The sequence below is a fragment of the Nymphalis io genome, chromosome Z (assembly GCF_905147045.1).
Source record: "Nymphalis io chromosome Z, ilAglIoxx1.1, whole genome shotgun sequence".
In the NCBI taxonomy this organism is placed as follows: Eukaryota; Metazoa; Arthropoda; class Insecta; order Lepidoptera; family Nymphalidae; genus Nymphalis; species Nymphalis io.
In genome coordinates, this window is record NC_065918.1 from 8,811,756 (window position 1) to 8,833,546 (window position 21,791).

The 21,791-nt window shown below is 32.0% G+C and overlaps 3 protein-coding genes across 8 annotated transcripts in view; 2 read left to right on the plus strand and 1 right to left on the minus strand.

The window, feature by feature from the left end:
* Nucleotides 1–4,530, plus strand: part of LOC126780711 (protein Jumonji) — a 200,730-nt gene extending 196,200 nt beyond the window's left edge. For all 6 annotated transcript variants that reach the window (XM_050505356.1, XM_050505358.1, XM_050505360.1 and 3 more), the window contains 4 exons: nt 132–423; nt 1,039–1,212; nt 2,057–2,155; nt 2,294–4,530. In XM_050505356.1, coding sequence (XP_050361313.1) covers nt 132–423; nt 1,039–1,212; nt 2,057–2,155; nt 2,294–2,506 — 778 coding nt within the window. In that variant the 3' untranslated portion in view covers nt 2,507–4,530. The remainder of the gene's footprint in view (nt 1–131; nt 424–1,038; nt 1,213–2,056; nt 2,156–2,293) is intronic.
* A 2,647-nt stretch (nt 4,531–7,177) lies between these two features.
* On the minus strand, nt 7,178–17,274 carry LOC126780729 (protein RCC2 homolog). Its single transcript, XM_050505390.1, has 12 exons — nt 17,139–17,274; nt 15,900–16,088; nt 15,667–15,813; nt 15,507–15,582; nt 15,296–15,427; nt 11,974–12,073; nt 11,099–11,202; nt 10,746–10,912; nt 10,249–10,429; nt 10,006–10,083; nt 9,826–9,926; nt 7,178–9,594 (listed from the first exon to the last, which is right to left on the minus strand). Exons 2-12 carry the CDS (start codon nt 16,083–16,085, stop codon nt 9,424–9,426), a joined length of 1,443 nt encoding a protein of 480 aa, XP_050361347.1. The 5' UTR covers nt 16,086–16,088; nt 17,139–17,274; the 3' UTR covers nt 7,178–9,423.
* A 667-nt stretch (nt 17,275–17,941) lies between these two features.
* Nucleotides 17,942–20,962, plus strand: LOC126780757 (anaphase-promoting complex subunit 15-like). The gene is made up of 3 exons (XM_050505430.1): nt 17,942–18,194; nt 19,871–19,961; nt 20,264–20,962. The coding sequence occupies exons 1-3, from the start codon at nt 18,075–18,077 to the stop codon at nt 20,548–20,550; spliced, it is 498 nt and encodes a 165-aa protein (XP_050361387.1). The 5' UTR covers nt 17,942–18,074; the 3' UTR covers nt 20,551–20,962.
* The last annotated feature ends 829 nt before the right edge of the window (nt 20,963–21,791 follow it).

The following is a 21,791-nucleotide window of genomic DNA, read 5'->3' on the forward strand; positions in this document are numbered from 1 at the left end:
ATTATTTATTCCTGGTATATTATGTTTTTTTACGTCAAGTAGAAAAATGGCAAATGAGGTTCCAAATATTATTAACTTTTACATAAATATTATCATTTACAGTTTGATCATACGAAAGTATTATGTTTTAGGTATGGTATACCGGATACGGAGAGTACCAGATTTCGGCGCGCGGTGGAAAACCTTTGTCCGACTGCTTGTCAGAACAAATCAATATGGCTCCCATCAGATATAACAATGATCCCTCCACCCCTTTTGCTGGAGCGGAAAGTCTCGATGGCACGTGTAGTTCAAAAACCGGGAGAATATATCGTGGTGCTCCCGAAAGCATATTCGAGCTCCATCTGTACAGGCTTTACTGTCTCGGAGAGTGTTTATTTCGCGACCAGTTATTGGGTTAAAACTGTTAACCATGTTTTTCAAGTAAGTTTTATGAGCATTTTAATATTTTATTCAAGAGATAATAGGTGTTTTTTTATTTTATTTTTGCCGAATTATAAAAGAAATGGAAACTGCTCAACAACATCTAAAATAAATATAACTTGTTAACTAACAAATAAAACAACGAATATGATATTCAGTGCGTAAAACAAAAAAATATCCGACCACTCACAACTATAATAAACAATGATATACTCTCTAGATCTGAGCCGCAAAAATACTTAGGTTTAATTTATATGTATGTATAAATATACATTAATGTTAATTTAAAAAAAAAAAAAAATTAAAATCGCTATATAGCTCACTGCACATCTATATAAAAAAACTCGGCTACATCAATTTCATTATCGGTATTACTACTCACTAATATAAAATATACACACAGCCTAAGATATGACTATAAAATAAATCTCTTATTATTCAAGAATCAAATACGGCAATAGAAGCGTTCTATTATATAACGGGGTAAAATTACATAATAGTTTACCGAATATGTTGCCATATTATATAAATATTATATAATTTTACGTACTAATAATAATTAGTTGTTTAATGTATACATTCTAAATATTGTGTTTCTTAAAATGTTTGTCGTAGGAGTTGCGTGAAAGTTGTGAACCCACTATGTTCTCGCTGGAACAACTGCTGATCGCTTTAGCTCGCGACAAGGACGCCTCACTCACAATGCTGCAACTGGTGCATGAAAACTTCTCCGCTATTCTCACCGAGGAGCTCGAGAATCGACGTCAGCTTGAAAAGCACGGACTTAGGGTAAATAATTACACATCCATACAATACACATGTGCTAATATTGTAAAGCTCAAGTTAGTATGTTTAAATGCGCTTTTATGCCAGGGTAATTGAAATCATTTTCTGCCGTTTTTGTTGTCTATTTATGTAAAGGGTAAGCTATGCTAGACGACAACAACACACAACAACAATGCTACAACCTTCGCCATTCCTTAGTGCCCTCAGTCGGCGGAGATCTCTTGCTGCCAAACATGTTAAACACCATGCTTGGTAGCGAGAGGTGCTGATCGGAGATCTCCTTGGTCAACGGCTCCTCGATCGGTCTCCTTCTGCAAAATTGACATGTCACAGAAGGAGGCCGCGGAGCGGAAGAGTGATTAGGGCCTCTGCTTATCCGCTCCCCCGCCGTAGTCGTCGCTGGGTCTAGGGGGGTTCCGTGTACACCAGGAACACCTTAAATATTTGAGGCCCGCATAGGGCGTCACGATAGCATGCGTAAGCGATCTGTAAGTGGCTACCTCTGGATTTTTAGTTGGTATTCCAGCGGGCCCAAAACAGTCAAGCCCCAAAATCCCCTCCACTTTATGTGGAGTTGATAATTATGTATATCCTCAATAATTTCCTTCAAAACGTGTATGACTACCAGACAACAAAGTGAAGTTTCTTTAGGTAACATTGCCTTCATCACAACGTTCAGAACGTCGTTTTTATTATGTATACTTTATTGCAATACATGTTTGAACTCTAAAATAAAGAGGACACTAGGGGTTACTTTGACTTGATTGATATTTACTAATCAAACATTAAAGTAAGTAGTATCACTTTATATATATATACATATAATTATTGTTAAATATTTTTTAAGGCTCGCCCGCTTCAACCCGAACGACAAAATACACCGGGTGCCTGGAATGCAAATGATAATGAATGCGAAGTATGTCGCACAACACTATATCTATCCCGGGTGAGGTTCCATTTATTATACTTTCCTTATTGTAATTTATAATATTGATTCACAGAAAAATGCGACGAATATTACTTTTCGCGTTTTTGTAAAACTCTGTATTTTAATGATATTATTAATGTTTAAAATATTTTTCAGGTGAGAGGTGTTTTTCGCAAAAAAAGCTCGGTCTGCCTACGTCACGCTTTGCAAGTCCTCGACAGCAAGGATAAAAAAATTGAAAGGCGTGAGACTGAAGAGTTTGAAATGGAATATTTCATCAAAACCACCGAATTAAAAGCTTTGATCTCATCAGTCATACAAAGGTTAACTTTACCACTTCAACAACAACGACAACAACAAGAAGAATAAGGTCATCCATGTGTTTTAAGTTTTGAACCTATTTTGCTGACAAGAACTAAATTAAACTAGTCTTAAAATTAATTTAAATTTAGAAAAGCCTACTAAAATAACAAGTTAGTTATTGGCAAGTTTAAATGATTAAATTTCGTTTATTTTTCAATGATACATGTATAACAGTGTAAATAGATCGAAATGCGTAATAGTGTCATATGAAGAATTGATTGAATAACATATCTCGCGTTTATAAAAAAAAAATATTAATTTTATAAACACACCCACAGTAAATAGATTATAAAATATGAAAAGACCTTAGAACGCCTTCGTACTGGTCTTAAAATTATCTGAAAATGATAGTTATATTAATATTCTTTTGTTCTTTAAATTTCGTAATATTAACATTATTACAAATTAATAATGACATAAGTTCCGTCTTTCGTATTATAATATAGTAATCTATATATTTTATATTAATTTTAGTTTAGGAATTGGTCCAACAGAAATGGCACTAATCCATCTGTTAAAGTTGAGATCGTTTAAACCGCCTACTATACTCAATAAGTTAAAGGTTTAAAATAAATTAAAGTTTTAACTCTTCAAAAAGAAAAAATGGTGATTATATAGGTTTGAGAAATAGCTCTTCTAATTGAAATTATATAATAAATAATTACGTTACGAGTATTTTTGTTAAAAGATGCTGTGAATGCTCTACTTTATATGTTTGTAAACAAAGTTACTAAATGTTGGTTTAGTATTTTAAAGCTGATGTCACTTTGTACAGTCATTCTGATGCACGCTACACTTTGTCATACTTTAGATATAATTTTGTTATACCTTACTTGGTTATTATCCTAAGAAATGTAGTAATGTGTAACTAACTATATTCGGTCAATTCAGGTGTGATTTGATTAAAAAATTAATTATATTAGTTTCGGAATACTATAATAAAAATATACTTACATTATTAGAGTAGATAAAAATATTTTTATTAAAATTATACTTGCTACTAGTAAGTTTCATTTTTAGGAAAGTTAAACTTTTCACAAACTAAAAGTTTTCATAAATAAGAGATACGGTAAGAAAAGGAATAGAGGACCAAAATTATAAATTTATTGTACAAAATATCAAAAGTAGACTTTTCTTCATAATTACAAAATGAAATCATTCGGCTAGCAACATTCCTATTCCGAATAAACTTTATCAAATGATATTGGACCACGCCTAAATCATGTTAAATGTTCGTATTGAGATATGTGACTTTACAATTTATTTAAACTTTATTGTATAACTTACGGTAGTTTTCGTGCCGGCTCGCCAATGGTATTTATCTATAGAGGGCAACTCCATTAAAGCTTGAAAAAAAACATTATTTTAACCTTAATATTATAAGCGTCATTCGTCATCAACAAAATTTATCAAATAAAAATGAACTTATAATGAAATCGACCGAGGTTAAGTTGACCTACACACAGGTAACACTTGTTTAGTTTAGACGTTGGAAAGAAGACTGAGAGACAGTTGTGTTTTCTTGGTTGGGACAATATGATTTTTATTGTTTGTTTTTTTTTATTGTATATAGTAATAGTTTTCCTTTCGAAAGCATTGACATCAGGAATTAATTCAAGATATTTTTTAATTGTTATCAAGGTATTTAATTTTCTTTGTTTTTTACAAATTATATTTTTTATATTTTTCTCTACTATGTCGCACAATTTTATTGCTTTGCGCGTTAGTCAGATAAATAGGTTAAATTGAAATACAAGGACATCACTTCATTAAAAAGAGGATTTAGTTAGTTTATACTTGTGCCATTTATTGTCCGAAGGGCAGATTTTTATTTATTTCACTGTGTGAGTTTTACTTTTCTTTTATGGACTATGTTGACAGATCACGTGTTTATGAAATAATTATTAATAGAATAAGATTTAGGATAAGCTATATTATTATTAATCAAATTATACATTTTTAGATGTGTATCAATTGTATACATACACATATACTTCACTTAATTTTGCATCATATGCATAACTTGCAATGCAGGCTTATAAACGATTTTTGATAATTATTTTTTTATTTGTATTGTATACATAGTCAAATACTTAAGTATATTAAGGATTATTATTGTGTAAGTCAATTTATTTTAATGCTCAATCTGAAATTATATGTTTAATGTAAGTTCGAAATAACTGTACGAATCTTAATTATTTTATTATACATAATAGTTTAGTGCCTGTAGTTTTAAAATATCTATGTACCTTTCTGATTCCAAAGTCCTTACAAAGGGATATTATAGCTTGATAACGATAGGTTATTTTTAAGTGTTCATTGTTTATAATAATATACATATATTATGTAGATATCTCTAAAAATGCCTATAAATTTTAATTAGTTCTATCAAATAAGTATTTCAATGGTAGCTTTATGTTTCATCAATTTCTTTGTTAATCGACTGATTTCCGTATGGTGATTGATGGTTTTAAGGAATATATTGATTTTGATTAAAACTAATTACTAAAGTTTCCTTAAAGTGCACATTAACTTAAATTAGTATTTTTACAGAATAAATGTATGCCTTTCGGTAATACTACGTGTATGTGTAATTACATATTTTTTTTTCGTTCATATAATAAGAGTATTTTCAGTGTCGGAGAGTCTTATTTCGAATTAAAAATAAAATGTATTAAAATGTTTTTTTATTTTAGCTTATCCTCTTTTTGTTGTAAATCTATCATACACGACCGTAATTAAGGGGGCCAATTCTTCATACCAATTATCGTCTAGAATTAAATAACGACATTGTTGACGCTTCGATTCGATTGCGATAAAGTGACAATTTGTTAGTAGAATCTGTACGATTTAAAATGTTAATAATAAAGATCTATCAACTTACTCTTTTTTTATTACTCATTGATGAATTACTATAAAAAAAATTACTTAGAAGAATGACCAAATATGTATGGACCTGGGTCCAAATGTCCACCACTAACGAGACCTATGTAATAAAATAGTCTACTACATACTGAGGCATAACCAGACTGCAACAAAAAATTTGCAGTCGGTAAAAAGTAATAACTGAATGAAAAGACATGTATTTTTAACAATTTTATTCGAAAAATATCGTTAATGTAATTCTGTCTATCGCACATTTTGAACTAAACTCAGCACGTTATTCATACCGCTTGGTGTCGATTGTTAGGTTTTCGCTGAAATAGATTTTCATCAAATCCCCGGAAGAAAGAAAACGCAACGCGTGTTTCAAGTAGTACCAGAAACCAGGGTACCTAGTACTACTCTAGGTACTCAGGTAAAGGCCGATTGCGTTAATGTTCTAGCGCATTATTTGCTAAGTGCGAAAGGGGTAAAAATTGTGTTAATTTTCGCGGGGTTATCAATAAATTATCATTAGCGCAGCATTAAGAGTAGCCAGCTGCGCCAATTAAAATAGATTTAAATAAATTGTAAAACAAAAACTTATTATTTTTCATATAGTCAAAACGTTTTACGGTAAGCTTTTTTTTGGCTCGTAATAAATGTTACTCTCTGTTTAATGGACTATAAGTCAACACATAAGTCTCGTCAGTGGTGGATATTTGGACCACTTTTGCTCCTTTATTTTATTAAAGAAAAATAAAATTTAATTCATAGCTAGTTTACTAACCCTTGTCGCTCGTTGAAGATCGCGTATTGTCACTACCTTCGATCAACAATCCTCCCTCGATGGGGCATGTACCGCCGTCCTGGGACGGTGATAAAAGTAAAGGCCCAGATGAGGTATCTGGACCTAATCTTGGGCGGAAGATGGAGCTTCGGGCAGCACTTTGTCCAACTGGGCCCGAAGCTTATCAATGCTGCTGCTGCCTTGGGCCGCCTCCTACCCAACGTGGAAGGGCCAGCAAGTCGGTGTGGTGCGCTCCATGCTGTATGGTGCACCCATATGGGTGGATGCTTTCACCGCTCAGACAAGACCTTTTCGCGGAGACAGCAGAGGGTCATAGCGGTGATTGCGATACGTGGTTACCGCACGGTGTCGTGGACGGCGGCGACCGTGCAGGATCCGCGGAGGTGGGGTGAATCTGGGCTCTGGCCCATCGAGTGCTGATCCGCAGATGGGAGGAGGACCTGAGGTCTTCATCAGGAGGCCTGGCGACAGTGGAGGCGATCCGCTTCATTTTCGTCGCTGGGTAGCAAGAAAAAGCGACATACTTACATATAGGCTGACGCAGGTGCTTACATGGACACCTTTTCGGTAAGTACCTGCACGGGAGAGCGCGGCGGGAGGTATCACCCTCCTGCTACGAGGGTGGTGCGCCACTGAACACGGTGCCTCACATTATAATAGCCGTCGGGGCTAGGTGTGAAGACGGAATGAGGACACGCATATGCGGGCCGACCGTCGGGGCGTCGCCGTAACATGCGCAAGCGATCCCGTGGCACCTCGAGAACAGACGGAGAGAATACCGCTGATTTTTTAATGGATATTCCGGTAAAAATGTGTATGCAAAATATCATGATCTGTTGAGTAGTTAAGACGTGAAAGCGTAACAAACTCACTTTTATAATATTGATAAGGATAATCAATTTGCGTCCTACAAGAAGTAATTCAATTTAAATCAAAAGACAATTTTAATTGAAACATTCAATTTATTTAAAAGTATGTAATTAGTATAATGTGTTGTGGCAAGAATTAATGATATCAATTAAAAAAAAATTGAGATTGATTAACAATATTGTTTTATTTAATTTTATATTAAACTCATAATGTGTCAAGTAACATCCATGGTCATCAACATTTTGTAAAACTAAGATTAGAGTTATTTTATGAACTGTTTAAGTGAAATAGTTCCGGCGTCATACACAAACATATTTTTAAAAATTGCATCCACACTTGAAACTTTTGTAAACGTACCCAATGTTACAAAAGTTTTCAGTGTGTTTAAATTTAATTAAAAAATTGATACTGTTATATTTAAAAGAAAAATAATAACTATGCTAAGATATAATTATGTATAGGTGTATCCAAGATTTAAACCTTTTCGTTGATAGCTTATAGGCAGACGCAGAGAAGTTCATTTTAAACTTCCTCTGTGCCCAAGTAATTAACAAACATTCAAATATAACAGCACACAGCACTATTCATCTCGTTGTAGTGACATTGTGCATATTATAATTTGTGCGTTTAACTACTTTATACATTTTACAACTGCATTATGCTCTGAAACTTGTATTAACCCTTAATCTTTTGAACAATTTAAACATTAAAAACGCTATCGCATATTATTTTAACAAGAACTTCAGTAACTTGTTACGGAATGATTATTAACTACACACTAGTGCAGTTTACTTGATATACATTAATACTAGTTCTTAAACACAATTTTAAATAATATTATGACTAAGTACACTGATAAAAACTCTTAAATTTAATTGAGAAATCTCACCATAAACTTGTAGAAAAGGTCTATAAGTAAGTAGATACATAAGATTTTAAAGTGTACAGTACTATTACTAATGTCGTATACTAAAATATCAAGTAGAGGTGGACCTTGCTAGCCGGGGACATTTGACAATAGAATATGTTAACTAACTTTAAGTACTAAATGATCTCAATGTTATATACTTTAGAGATCTACAAAACTAAATTCGAATCATTATATTTTAGATAAAGTAAGAAGTGTTCCATATATTATTATCATATGATAATTCGAAGAATGTCATGGATCATACTAGCGAGACCCACCCACTATACCTAGTATTGGTACATAATATGAACTAAATCCTTCGTGAGCTGTTTTTACTAAAAGTTATAGAGATATCTTAATGGCTCTAATATCATAATTAAACAATTATATTTTTATATATCAAAATTCATAAAAGTTACAAGTAGTTCAGAAATCAGACTTTTTTCAGACAGAATTATGAAACAAGAATTGTCATAAAGTAAAATGTTTTAAAATGTTAACTGAAAATTTATTCTTACGATATTGTCCCCGACCTTACAAATAATAGTCTAAAAGAACCTAAAAATAGTATAATCTGCATAGATCAATTAAAGCAATTGCTATAAAAACATATTATCTAAGGTAAACTTAATCATAATTTGCACATGTGATGTATAGAGGTCACGTGTGCTATTAAAATTGAGAATATAGTGAGGCAGTGAATGAGTTTGTAGAGGTATTTGGATTTGATAACATATCGAGACAACTACGGTAACAGTTTAAAGCAAATAACAAGGCCTGCTCGTGATGAGGTAAGAGTTTCTTTTATAACTTGTATTATGTAGTATTATAAAATATACTTATCATATGATTACAAACGAGAAATTGATAAAAGGGATTGAATACTGATACAATTTCTTAATTTTATTACAATTTTAAGGGATATTCCAAGCAACAACCTAATATGACAGTTGAGATATTTGTTGTCAATGTTTTTAAATAGAATACTGAAAATATACTATTATTTTATAAGTTGGTAAATTTTACTTGTTCAATAATTATACTGTTCCTTAACATAACTACAAAAATAATAAAACTGTTACCAAACATCACTAGTTCTCTACCCGATTGATTAATGTAATACTTAAATAACAGTCTTGAACTATATAAATGAGATTAAATTGTATATTGACTTAAATAATATTATAGAAATTATACAAACAATTGCTTAAACATTCATTTTAAAAGATTTATATTGCCAAAGTAAATTGTTTCTATTTTCCCATCTACAGAATGATTTTAATTAAATTCAAAGTGTGTACTTACTGTACACTGGGAAAATAATATTTTGTAAAATGTTTCCTTAATAAAATGAATACAACTGGCATAGCGTATGTCATTGACAAACACAAAGATTATCTTAGTTTTTATATTTTTTACTTCAGAAAGTACAAGTAGAGCCCTAGTGATTAGGTTTGCGGTATTAGTTACCTAAGGGTCGAAGGTAGGCATAGAAGCCAGTTTCAATTTCACTTCATCTGTGGAGCTGTCGCACAACAGCAGAGTATGGGAATAACCCATAGCAACTTGGGTAATGTTCAGTCCATCCATTCGACTGACTTCCTTGGGTCTAGCTGTCGATTTATTTATGTCGCCAGTCCCCTGATTAAATATATGTAATAAATATTTAACTTTTGTAGTTTCATGAACGATAACAAATAAAAATTAATATAGCTGAGCTGGATTCTGAAGTTTTTATTATTGCAGCATTTAATTAAAATTGTGCATGAAAGAAAACCACCAGCTTTAATCTTTTAAAATCAATGGACCTTCTGGCTCGTGTGCTGACCTAATTGTGAGTAAAAGTAAAAATATAATTATTAAATTACATACCAACTCTCCGTAAGTAGGTGAAACACCCCAAGCAATCAAGGAATCATCAGCAGCTATAACAATAGATGTGTTGCTTGTTCCCACACTGCGTATGTTCCAGCCTGTTATAATTTCATCATTGTATTGATTCATTCATATGCATAATTCTATGATACCTAACAATGTAAAATTGATACATACCTGTGAGATCTTGCACAGGCTTAGGGTACATATTGGCTTCGCCGGTGCGTTTAGTTTGTCCAAACATGAAAAGTGCACCTGTAAATTACAAATACTCAATTACATAATGCGAACATTTTTAAAAATATAATATATGAAAGATTTAATGCGAGACATTTACAGCCGGCCGAGACACGAGAATGTAACGTTTTCTACTCTCAACTCCCTGCTGCTACAGAATATATCTTGCCAAAAAGTACAAACCTAGTTCGTTGACAGCGAGGCTGTACGTAGCTCCGCAGTGCACCGAGCGCACCCCGCGAGCATGCGAGTCGAAGTACTTGATGAGACGGGGCACGCTCTCGTCCTTCTGCTCCGCGTGACCGAGCCGACCGAAGCCACCGAAGCCCCAACTAAATGCCCTTTTCGAGGAATCTATTGCCACCTACGACATACCAACGTTGACTATGTAACTAACATGTACAACCATGTCTCTCTTCTTTAAAAAATATTACATTTATTTCTTTGATTTTATTTTTGGGATTTGAACCCCTAGAACTGGATAAAATTTAACAATAAATTATTATGATTTTTTTAAAATTATAAATATGCGTTCTGATGAAAATATTGTTGTTTATTTATATTAAGTTTAACGAAAGAAACTTAAATCTTTTTTTTTTATTGGAGCTAATTTAAGTTATGCTCAGCTTAACAAAGTTTTAGCATAAAATTATAGCAGCACCATATTGGATATAACTTACCGTGTGGTTGTTTCCACAGGAGAAGTCCACAATGACGACATCTTTGATCGGCGTCACGTGACCGTCTTTTGACTTTTCGAAAAAGAATGCAATATGTTTTGGTACAGTTTCGAAATGATAGGAGAGTTTGGTGGACGTCAAGAAATATTTTCCGTCGGTGTTGTGACCTGTATCATAATATTTGGTATGTTTTTATTATCTTCATGTAACAAAGCACATTATTATATTTTTTTCTAAATAACGAAAGTCAGCAAGGCAAAATTAATCATAGAGATAACGAACGAAAGCAATAACAATTATAATAGTGAAGTATGTTTATTATGTAATTACGAATCTTAAATATATATATGTACCTAATTGCCCATACTCTGGAAGACCAAAAGAATGCAAAGCTCCATTGCAATCCAATATCATGGAGAATTCAGCACCACATCCCACCTTGACAATGGGAGCCCCTCTAAAATTAAACTTACATATATTCAAAAAGCAATTACTGGTAGAAGATGTTCGTCACTTTCAGGAACTTCTATAGAATATCCATTTAATTTCTATAAACTGCTATGGGTTTGGCAAGTCAGAAAAAAATTAAATGTTACTTTAATTTGTTATGAGAAAAATTACATCAGTTCGCTTTTAAGTAAAAAAAATAAAAATAAAGCAAAAGATCATTTTGTAAAATAGTGACAATATGTATATAAATAGATAACGAAGAAACAGTTCAGAACCTTTATCACCTGTTTGTTCTATGAGTCGAGATGGCCTAGTGGTTAGAACACGTGAATCTTAACCGATGATGGTAGGTTCAAGCCCGGGCAAGCACCACTGAGTTTTCATGGACTTAATTTGTGTTTATAATTTATCTCGTGCTTGACGGTGAAGGAAAACATCGTGAGGAAATTCTGTCACATGTGTATTCTACCAACCCGCATTGGAGCAGCGTGGTGGAATAAACTCCAAACATTCTCCTCAAAAGGGAGAGGAGGCCTTAGCCCAGCAGTGGAATATTAACAATCTGTTACTGCATTGTTTAGATCTATATTCGAAACATGCAAATTCATACATATTTTCCTCTAGTTTGCCATAACGATTATGTGTAAGATCACTAGGCGAACATTAGTATTTTTTCATCATTTCTTTATCTATTTTAAATAGCTTAATAAAACATAAATTGAACAATATCAACAGGTGATGCATGTTATGTAATGGAATAACAGTTATATTAGCTTACATGTATCTGATGCGTGTGGGCTTGAGTATCTGAGGTGTGGTGTTCCCTAGACCACACTGACCACTTTTGTTGTCTCCGCAAGCATATACAGTGCCCGTATCTAAGGGGATATACTGCACATTACAAGATACTTATATTACCACCAATAACATTTTTAGTATGTGTATAACTTACACATAATTTGGATTATGTGTTAAAATATTTATCACTCATAATTAATTAAACAAATTATTTGATATTTATGTTCATTATTAGATTTAATTACCTATTTATCGCTAAACACTTAACCATAACTTGTTATAACTTTATATTTAATTTGTAGTACATGCATTCAATAATTTCTTATTAATATTTAGTTTAAATAATTTAATTACTAACTTGTGAACCACCGTTTTCGGAACATTCTGATATCAGAAACTAAACTAATTTTCGTGTTCCAAATTTCAGAATGGAGAGAAGAGCAAACATAAGAAAACTATAAAACTCTCATAACCAAAAGCAAAGTTGCTCAAAAAAATTCCTCTTAAACTACTTTTCAATTTGCATTATGTTAGTAAGCTCAAGTTTTCGTCACTAGTAAAGCATTTTTTTTTATAGAATAGGAAGGTGGACGAGCATATGGGCCACCTGATGGTAAGTGGTCACCAAACGCCCTTAGACATTGGCATTGTAAGAAATGTCAACCATCGCTTATAGCCAATGCGCCACCAACCTTGGGAACTAAGATTTTATGTCCCTTGTGCCTGTAATTACACTGGCTCACTCACCCTTCAAACCGGAACACAACAATATCAAGTATTGCTGTTTTGCGGTAGAATATCTGATGAGTGGGTGGTACCTACCCAGACGAGCTTGTACAAAGCCCTACCACCAGTATAGCATTAAAGTAGCCATCTTGAAAATTGCAATAATGGTAATAAACTTAATCATTTTTTTAAATGACTGACTGGCATACAACACATAGCCTGAATCAGTGGTTCTAACAGAATGTAATTTTGCAAAAAAATAATTCTTCTGGATCATAGGTGAGCAATAAAAAAGGCTTTAAAATTAATCTCCCTTAGGGGCTTACACAGGCATGTATGACACAAGTCTGTATGTTAGTTCGCTGTTTGTGATTAGATTTTATATAGGTTTAGGCTTCTTCTTATAAGTAAAAGACAGTTACATTACTAATTACGCTTAAAAGTGAAATTGAGAGTAATCATTTAAAGAAAATTTCTCATTTTTGAACATTAGGAATATGGGAAATTGGTCTTTAGATTCCTATTTATAACAATTTGATATAGCATTTAAAAATATATATATAGCTCAGAAGTGAGACGATTAAATAGTGGATGAACTTTTATTGTTGTATGAATCATCATTTATCAAGCCAACGTCTTGGAATTTAGATACATGAAGTATTAATATTAAATAAATATTTTTAAAAATTGCTTGTTTCATTACACTTCATTATTGTTATGTTTATTTCATACAACTAGAATTAAAACATGGTGTCAATTAATGAATGTGTGTTTACTCCTCACGCAGACAACACCTTTAGTACAGGTGTTTAACATAAATAATCTAAGCTATACATTACATTGTTCACAGGTATTTGTAGTATGAGCAAAATTTATTAAGCTTATGCAAAAAGTGTCTTCCGTGATAATTTATATACTATTTTAGCTGCAAATAATTATATGTGAGCTTCTCTTTGTTCAGAATAGTATTCATATCCAGTTAAAAAAAAATCTATTTAAAAAAATTTGGATACTGTCTTTGAAATGAAAATGGAATTGATTCATTCAATCATTGTTATTGTCACTTCTATTATGTGTTAAAGTTAACTTAAGACTTAATTGTTTATGCAAAGATCACTTATTTATAATAAATTGATGTAGCAAGTATATTTTCTTTAAGACTCATAAAATAAATATATGTTGGTGCACATATTTATTTCAGTTCAAATTTTTGAAAATTATTATTTTCTGGTATCAAATATTAGGTCCTTACATATGAAATTAGCGTTTTGTCGTACTGACCACTTTGATCTGAAATATCTCCTCTTTGGTTAAGAATTCTAAATTCAAATTTATAAATTCATATAGCTGGTACATTTGAGTTTTGAAAACAGCCATTCATTTGTTTTTTTCTCATTATTTTTTTCTTTGGCGTCGCTTATTACCGCACAATAGAAAACATGAAATATCGGTATATTTAGAGTACAAGTTCTACCGTGGCACCAGTGCTGCAGAAACAGCTCGAAGGATTAATATGTACGGCGCTGGTGTCGCAAAAGAAAGCACGGTACGTTTTTGGTTTTAACGTTTTCGTTCTGGAAATTTCGACCTTCAGAACCAACACCGTGGACGGCCGGAGACCAAAGTGGAAAATGAAGAATTAAAGGCTATTGTGGAAGCGGATCCATCACAAAGCACTTCAGAGATAGCTGCAGGCTTCGGGGTAAGTGATAAAACTGTATTAATCCAATTGAAGCAAATCGGGAAAGTAAAAAAACTTGAACGATGGGTACCTAATGAATTGAGTGAATCGAACTTGCAAACACGCGTCGACTGCTGAGTTACTTTGCTCAACTGACACAATAATGAAGGGATTTTAAATCAAATCATTACTTGTGATGAAAAGTACTGATACTGTACTGATACTGATACTGTACGATAATCGGAAGCGCTCGTTGCAATGGCTGAACCCTGGAAACCCTGCCAAATCCCTGCCCTAAACGAAAATTGACTCAGAAAAAGTTACTTGTGAGTGTTTGGTGGACTAGCGCCGGTGTGGTTCACTATAGCTTCCTAAAATCTGGCCAAACGATTACGGCAGATATCTAATGTCAGCAACTGCAAACCATGAAGGAAGAACTAGCTGCTAAACAACCGAGATTGGTCAATCGCTCTAGGCCACTATTGCTTCACGACAACGCAAGACCACACACTGCACAACAAACAACCACTAAGTTAGATGAGCTACAATTGGAATGTCTGCAACATCCACCTTACTCCCCCGGACTTTGCTCCTTTTTTCCGGAATTGGGACAACTTCTTACAAGGAAAAAAATTTAATTCCGATGCGGCAGTCCAAACCGCCGTCAAAGAGTTTATTGATTCTAGCCCCATGGTTTTTTTAGTAAAAGGATCAATGAACTACCTATGAGATGGCAAAAGTGCATAGATAACAATGGTGCATACTTTGATTAATTAAATATATTTTACAAAAAAAAAAATTGACTTTTCCTCCCGTACAAAACGCCAATTTCATATGTAAGGATCTAATATTACAGATATTTAATATACTGCAAAGATATTTAAGTCATGTTTACCTGTCACAAACAAGCTGTGGTTCCTGCCAGCCGCAGCTTGAATTATATTGAAGCCTTTGAGAGTAGGCACTGCCTCTGGAATATTTCTAGTTGTGGTGTCACCAAATCCAAGTTGCCCACAAGTATTGCGACCTAAAATGTATCATCTATTAAACTCCATACATAACGACGATTTAAACATTAAATATACAATTTAGTAAATAATGCTTACCAAAAGTATATGCTTCTCCTTCTTCAGACACAAGAATTGAATGACCAGCACTGCATCCACTAACTATCAGTCTGTACTGTAAAAGTCATTAATATATGTATTTATAGTAAAATATATAATTTACTAAAATCAGTATAAATAAGCTGAACAAATTTCTAACCTTACGATCTGTAAACTTATGGAATGTATATAGATTAGGATGAGTCTTTTTTGATGGGTTGTTGTCCCTCTTTGCAACTAAATCCCACGAAACTAGACCAGCTATCATAAGAATTCCTGGATTCTTATAAAAAGTCTTTAAGAGCTCCTGAAATTTAAATATTTCAAATTATTTTAAGCAATTATTCGTCAATATTTCATATAATTAACACAAAAAATCTATTTTTTTGTTACTTCTGGTAACTTTTCAGTTGGTTCATCTGGTAAAGGTGAAGGTTCTCTTTGTAGTTCTTGTACTTGATCTGACATTAAAGAATCATTACTGTCTTCATCTTCAGATTGGTGTTTACGTGGTTTTCGAACTTTATATGGACGCCCAGAGGTTGGTGCTGCTCTTTTACGGCTTCCATTGTTTGACATGATCTATGACAGGGATAACTTTATTTTATTATATCCTTTACTCTGTTTACTTTTTTAATATTATATTTGTATCCTCAGATGTGTGGTCCGTTGCCTTGCCTGTTGTGTATTATTTATATCAATTTTATTTTTGCCTGCATGGTTTCATTAGGCAGCATCACAATATAAGTTTAAGGACTATGAATATTTCATGTTTTTTTTAAATGAAGAGCTCAATTAAACATATTTGTTTTAATTCAAGTTATGTTGTCTCCTCTGCATGTTCTCATTTATTTAGAGTGGCAATTTGATAATGTTAACTTTATCAAAAAAGTATCATTGCGAAATTAATTTAAAACAATTTAACTTAAGCACTAATAACATACATGCTGTAAACTTTTATAATTGCATTTTTACATTTAATGTGCAACATGTAGCTGTCAGACCGAAAATATCTTAACCAATTATTAACTTACTATTTTTTATGTAAAAATAAAATACTTGTTTTTCAAATCATTTCATCAATTAATATAAGTAGTTTTATAACATACTTTTATATATGTGTAGCTGGTCTATAAAGATATTATTCAATTTATGTCATTAGGTATGTATATATCATCATTCCTACAAAAAAAAAATCAATAATTGTATCCTTGTTATGCTTTTAGCGTCAGATATATTTATAGAAAACTTAAAAAATATTTTTTATATAATCAAACTACCTATAATTTTTTAATATTAATAAATATTTACATTCACACTATATAAGTACAAATCTCCATTAAAATGTCGACAAGCGCAATGAAATTTTAAAATGCCGTTAGGTAGTTTAGTGTTATACACCTTAAAGTATATAAATTACAGCTAATTGATGATTTCAATACACAGAAAGTAAACTATAATTAAATTTAAACACTGTAAGATGATAATGAAGATTGTAAACGTGTAAATCGTGTTATGGTGTCTAATATTACACGTGCCATGTAACGATTAATCTTAATGTTTTAACTATATTTAAAGAAATTGACCAAACAAATACATTTAACTCAAATTTTGGACTAAAATCTTACTTACCACAGCTTGAAAGTAAAGTACAAAATATAGAAAATTATATGCAAAACGTTCGTCCGAACAAGGCGCTAGCTATTAAAGTATAAGTATAATGATGGGGATACCGCGAAAAAATTATTATTATCCCATATCATCCGTGTTTTCTTTCATAAAATAAGTTTAGATATATTGCAAACATTGCCAGTATATGGGAAAAATATTAGGTTCTTTTACATAGACAAGATATTTAACTCGTAAAGAATGATTGCTTCAACTTTGAAATTTCTAATTGCGTAAAATATATTTAGCTTAAAAAATTACTGGATATATTTAATTTTTAGTAACACTTTTATGTAAAATTCTAAAATACAAAATAGATATTGCAAAAAAATATTCGAAAATCATTTAGCTTGGTAAGTTGGTTGATATAAACGGACCTTAAAAATAAATGGTACATCTTAATTTAATGAAAGTAATTTATTTTTATAATTTAATAATTTGTTTTAACATATTTAAAGATAACTATTCATTCGAATTGTGTCTTGTGTTCTCGCAATGCTTATATTTTTGATACTCTTTCTCGACAGAAAGCAGAAACTGTTCATATTTTATTTTACGTGTAGCGCTAACTTAAAAATAATATTGTTCGCACCTTACAAGTTCTTAATTGCTACTGTTTAATTGCCTAATTAATTTATTATAAAAAATAACACCTTATTAGCATTACCTAATAAAATACATTTTTGTGTAATTGTTGTGCAAACATTATTTTGCAACTACCGTCCGTTTACATGCGGCCTTTGCCATAATGTGAAATAAAAAATAAGCTCAGGTCAAAATTCAAAATAATCAATAACTTCGTCTGGGTCTCGAATAGGTCTGGTAGGTACAGCGATCATAAAACGTTTTGTGTCCTCTAAATTTTATTCAATTGTTACTAAGAGCGATATCTTTGGCAACATGAATATTCCATTTCCCATAATATACCCTCACATGATCTGCCCTGATTGGTTTAACTCCGATAGACCCTATGACGAAGATGCTGAATTAACAAGAATGGAGCAAGCAAATCAACGTTGGGTACGTATCATAGCTTATGTTTAATTATTAGTCAAAAGTACTAATATTATTAATATTTGGAAGAACAATAAATGATTAATATTAAACAGGTTTAATCCAAATGTATCGTCCAAATCCTTTCTGTTTTTAAAGTAAGTAATATTTGTTCTATTTATTTAATACAAGAAGCATACATGAACGATTGTATTATCCTTCCCTAAAATTAAATAAAAAGCAGAATAACGTAAATTTAGACAAAAAATTGACCAGACATTGCATTATTGATTTTATTGAAGGGCGTTTTGAGTGGTTTGGATATAAAATACATCAAATACTTACAACAACTAATAGTTAACGCTGATACAGAACTCAATTGCTTTTATATTATCAATTTCAAAATATACCTGTATTGAAAAAAATATGTATGTTTTAATAAGTATATAAGGAGTTGTATAGTTGTACAGAATGAAAGTACACACTTCTCAATGATATTTATATATTAAATTATAATTCAAAATCGAAATGTATAAGCACACTATACTTTCCTATTGATTGTCAAAAATCTGCCGCTGGTTCAAAAAGAAACACATTATTAAACCTTTTAACAACCGGAGCTAGAAATTCAATAGATTTTTTTAAATCAATTACTTCATGTTCATCAATTAATAATAAAAAATTATTATGAACCTGTAGGGGATTGCTTCATTCTCAAGAGATTATTATTGTCTAGAAAGCTGCTTTTTAAAACACCTACACAATATGGATTCATATTTGAAAATGTCCGAATTTTTTACTTAATAACCAATGGGCAAAAATGTCTAAATGCAATTGTAATTTTTTTTAAGTTTAATTTCTTAGGCTGTCCCTAAATTTTTTTTTTAATAGAGTGGGAAGGTGGACGAGCATATGAGCCACCTGATGGTAAGTGGTCACCAAACGCCCTTAGACATTGGCATTGTAACAAATGTCAACCATCGCTTATAGCCAATGCGCCACAAGCCTTGGGAACTAAGATTTTATGTCCCTTGTCCCTGTAATTACACTGGCTCACTCACCCTTCAAACCGGAACACAACAATATCAAGTATTGCTGTTTTGCGGTAGAATATCTGATGAGTGGGTGATACCTACCCAGACGAGCTTGCACAAAGCTCTACCACCAGTATTATACCAATATATATGTTTTTATACCAATGTATAAAAATATAAATGCCATATACTTTGATTGCTTCATTGGTCTAGCTAGCATAAAAAGCAGCACATCCATCATCATACTAGTTTTTATAGCCTTGAGGAAATTATGAACTCTAATCATCCACTTAATATAAATATAAAAAATTATCATATCATTATCCAAATATCACTCATAATGTGATCTCCTAAATTATATATATATGCCCAATTTTAACAAAATTTGTCACCACTACTCCTTCCCTGATGTAGACGTTTACTAAGAGTGGATTATCAGATTCGCAAATCCTATCGATAGGATAAAACATTTTTCTACTTATGTACCCGTGTGAAGCCGGGACCATTAGCTAGTATGTATATAAAGAAAATATCACAAAACCCAATTTATATTCAAAGTCAAAAATCTTTATTCAATATAGAAGAGTTACTCTTACTTATTGATTGTCATGAACCTACCTACCAATTATACTGGTTATACAATTTTTAATCAAATTTTATTTTTGACAGCTGAACTCTGTAGCCAAGAAGTATATGAAACATATTCCTATTGAAAAACCAAATCCAGAGCCAATGGAAGAGGCTGAAACCGATGATGATGGTATTTGTCTACTCTATTAATTGTAGTGTCCTTTACTAATTGTAAATAGCATAATGGACCAAAACTTGAGAAGGGGGGGGGGGAGTAACAGCTATCCTTATTTACATTACCGTAAAATAAACCTAATAAATAATATATTTCATTTAAATTTCTTTTCCAGTGTATTAATTTCAATTATATTTATATTTAACATTCATTTTAAAAATGTTTTTTTGTGATCATATTCTTTACATTGAATTCAAGGGAATTTATTACATAAAACAATATATGATTTATAACACAAATACTAATGAATTTTGTAGTTTTCATTGTCACAGGCAATGATGATCCAGAGGAATCGGAGGAGTCTCATGATGTTGATGAAGTAGAAGAAATTCCAACTACTACTACTACAACAACAACTACTACTATTGATGACTCTCCACCAACAAATCTTGATGGAGAACCAGAGAGTCTTACTGAGAGTCCTGAAGACAGCCCTGAAGAAGACAGTCCTGGGGAAGACAGCCCTACAGAAGACAGCCCTGCTGATACAGATGATCTTGAAGTAGAGGCTACTCTCTGGCCATATGAGGCTCAAGATGAATAAATGAAAAATTAAGCGATTTCACATACTCTCATTATATTATGTATGTTTGCAATCGCACATAATACAGTAGTAACTTCTAGTAGTACTATCCCATTTCCTTAAATAATATATGATATTTATATTTCGTCATGAATTTGTCTAGTTTATTTGATGGCCTGGCCACTTGATTTAAGGTATCATTTTTGTTTAACCATATACAAATAAAACTTCTAGTCATATATTTAATTACTTTTTTAAGTTTTTTACTTTTATTTTTTAATTGGGTATGAACAGAATATTTTAATTTTAAATGTAAAGGTTATATAAAATTAAGTTTTATAAATCATACAATTTGTGATAATTTTATATTTATTGGATTTTGTAATTTATTGCTGTATTACGTTGTTATTTAGTAATTATATAGGCTTTTAGTTTAGGAATTTAATTTTGTAACTCTAAACTCGTCTATTTCCTGGAATATAAAAAAATAAAAAAATGTCGTAGACACATTAAGGATTTTTCATTTACCTTTTTATTACCGTCGAATGCTAATGGATATTTTAAGTTAATAAGAATTACGAAGATTTAAGGTGCAGACTTGCACAAAATGTAGGATTGAAAATCTTAAGTCTTAAAATAACTCGTGTCTAGGGTTAACAATAGATATATTAGTCATATACTCACAATCAATCAAATCAATACTATCATTTTTTTAAAGATTGATATATTATGACATAATTTGACCTGTTTTTTTACTTATTTTGTTTTAACTAGCCGCTAGATGGCGCTGCAGCACACAACTACCATGCGATCGACCGCATACATGTATAGTGTATATAATAACGCCTGCGTAAGAAGAAAGGAGATGTCAGGTAACCAATGTCCTTTTCTGATTATGTTTGTTATAGATAATTTTAAGGGATGTTAACTGTCAAAAAATTATGAACGGTGCATATTCAGTGTTATTATAATTCAATAAAATTATAAAATAACACTAACCTAACCGAGAGATTATAATAATAATAATAATGTCCTCCAGACCGATTTCGGCCACGGCGGCCAATCTTAAGAGGGATTAGCCAACTGCGCAGAAGATATAGTGCACAAGTGTGTGCGCAAACACAGATGCACTCACTATTCCCTAACTCTCTTAATCCGATGGGACAGCAATCCGACTTGAAAAGAGTTCAGGCGCAGGACCAATGGCTTTACGTGCTTTCCTAGACACGGGAGTGCTAGAAAATCCTCAGTTGCAGCCCGGA

Coding starts and splice junctions, on each gene's coding strand:
- LOC126780729 (XM_050505390.1), bottom strand. CDS start 16,085: ATGTCAAACAATGGAAGCCGTAAAAGAGCAGCACCAACCTCTGGGCGT. Junction 15,583..15,666: donor ATAAGTTTACAGATCGTAAG/GTTAGAAATTTG, acceptor TGACTTTTACAG/TACAGACTGATAGTTAGTGG. Junction 15,428..15,506: donor AGGAGAAGCATATACTTTTG/GTAAGCATTATT, acceptor GATACATTTTAG/GTCGCAATACTTGTGGGCAA.
- LOC126780757 (XM_050505430.1), top strand. CDS start 18,075: ATGAATATTCCATTTCCCATAATATACCCTCACATGATCTGCCCTGAT. Junction 18,195..19,870: donor AGCAAGCAAATCAACGTTGG/GTACGTATCATA, acceptor TATTTTTGACAG/CTGAACTCTGTAGCCAAGAA. Junction 19,962..20,263: donor GGCTGAAACCGATGATGATG/GTATTTGTCTAC, acceptor TGAATTTTGTAG/TTTTCATTGTCACAGGCAAT.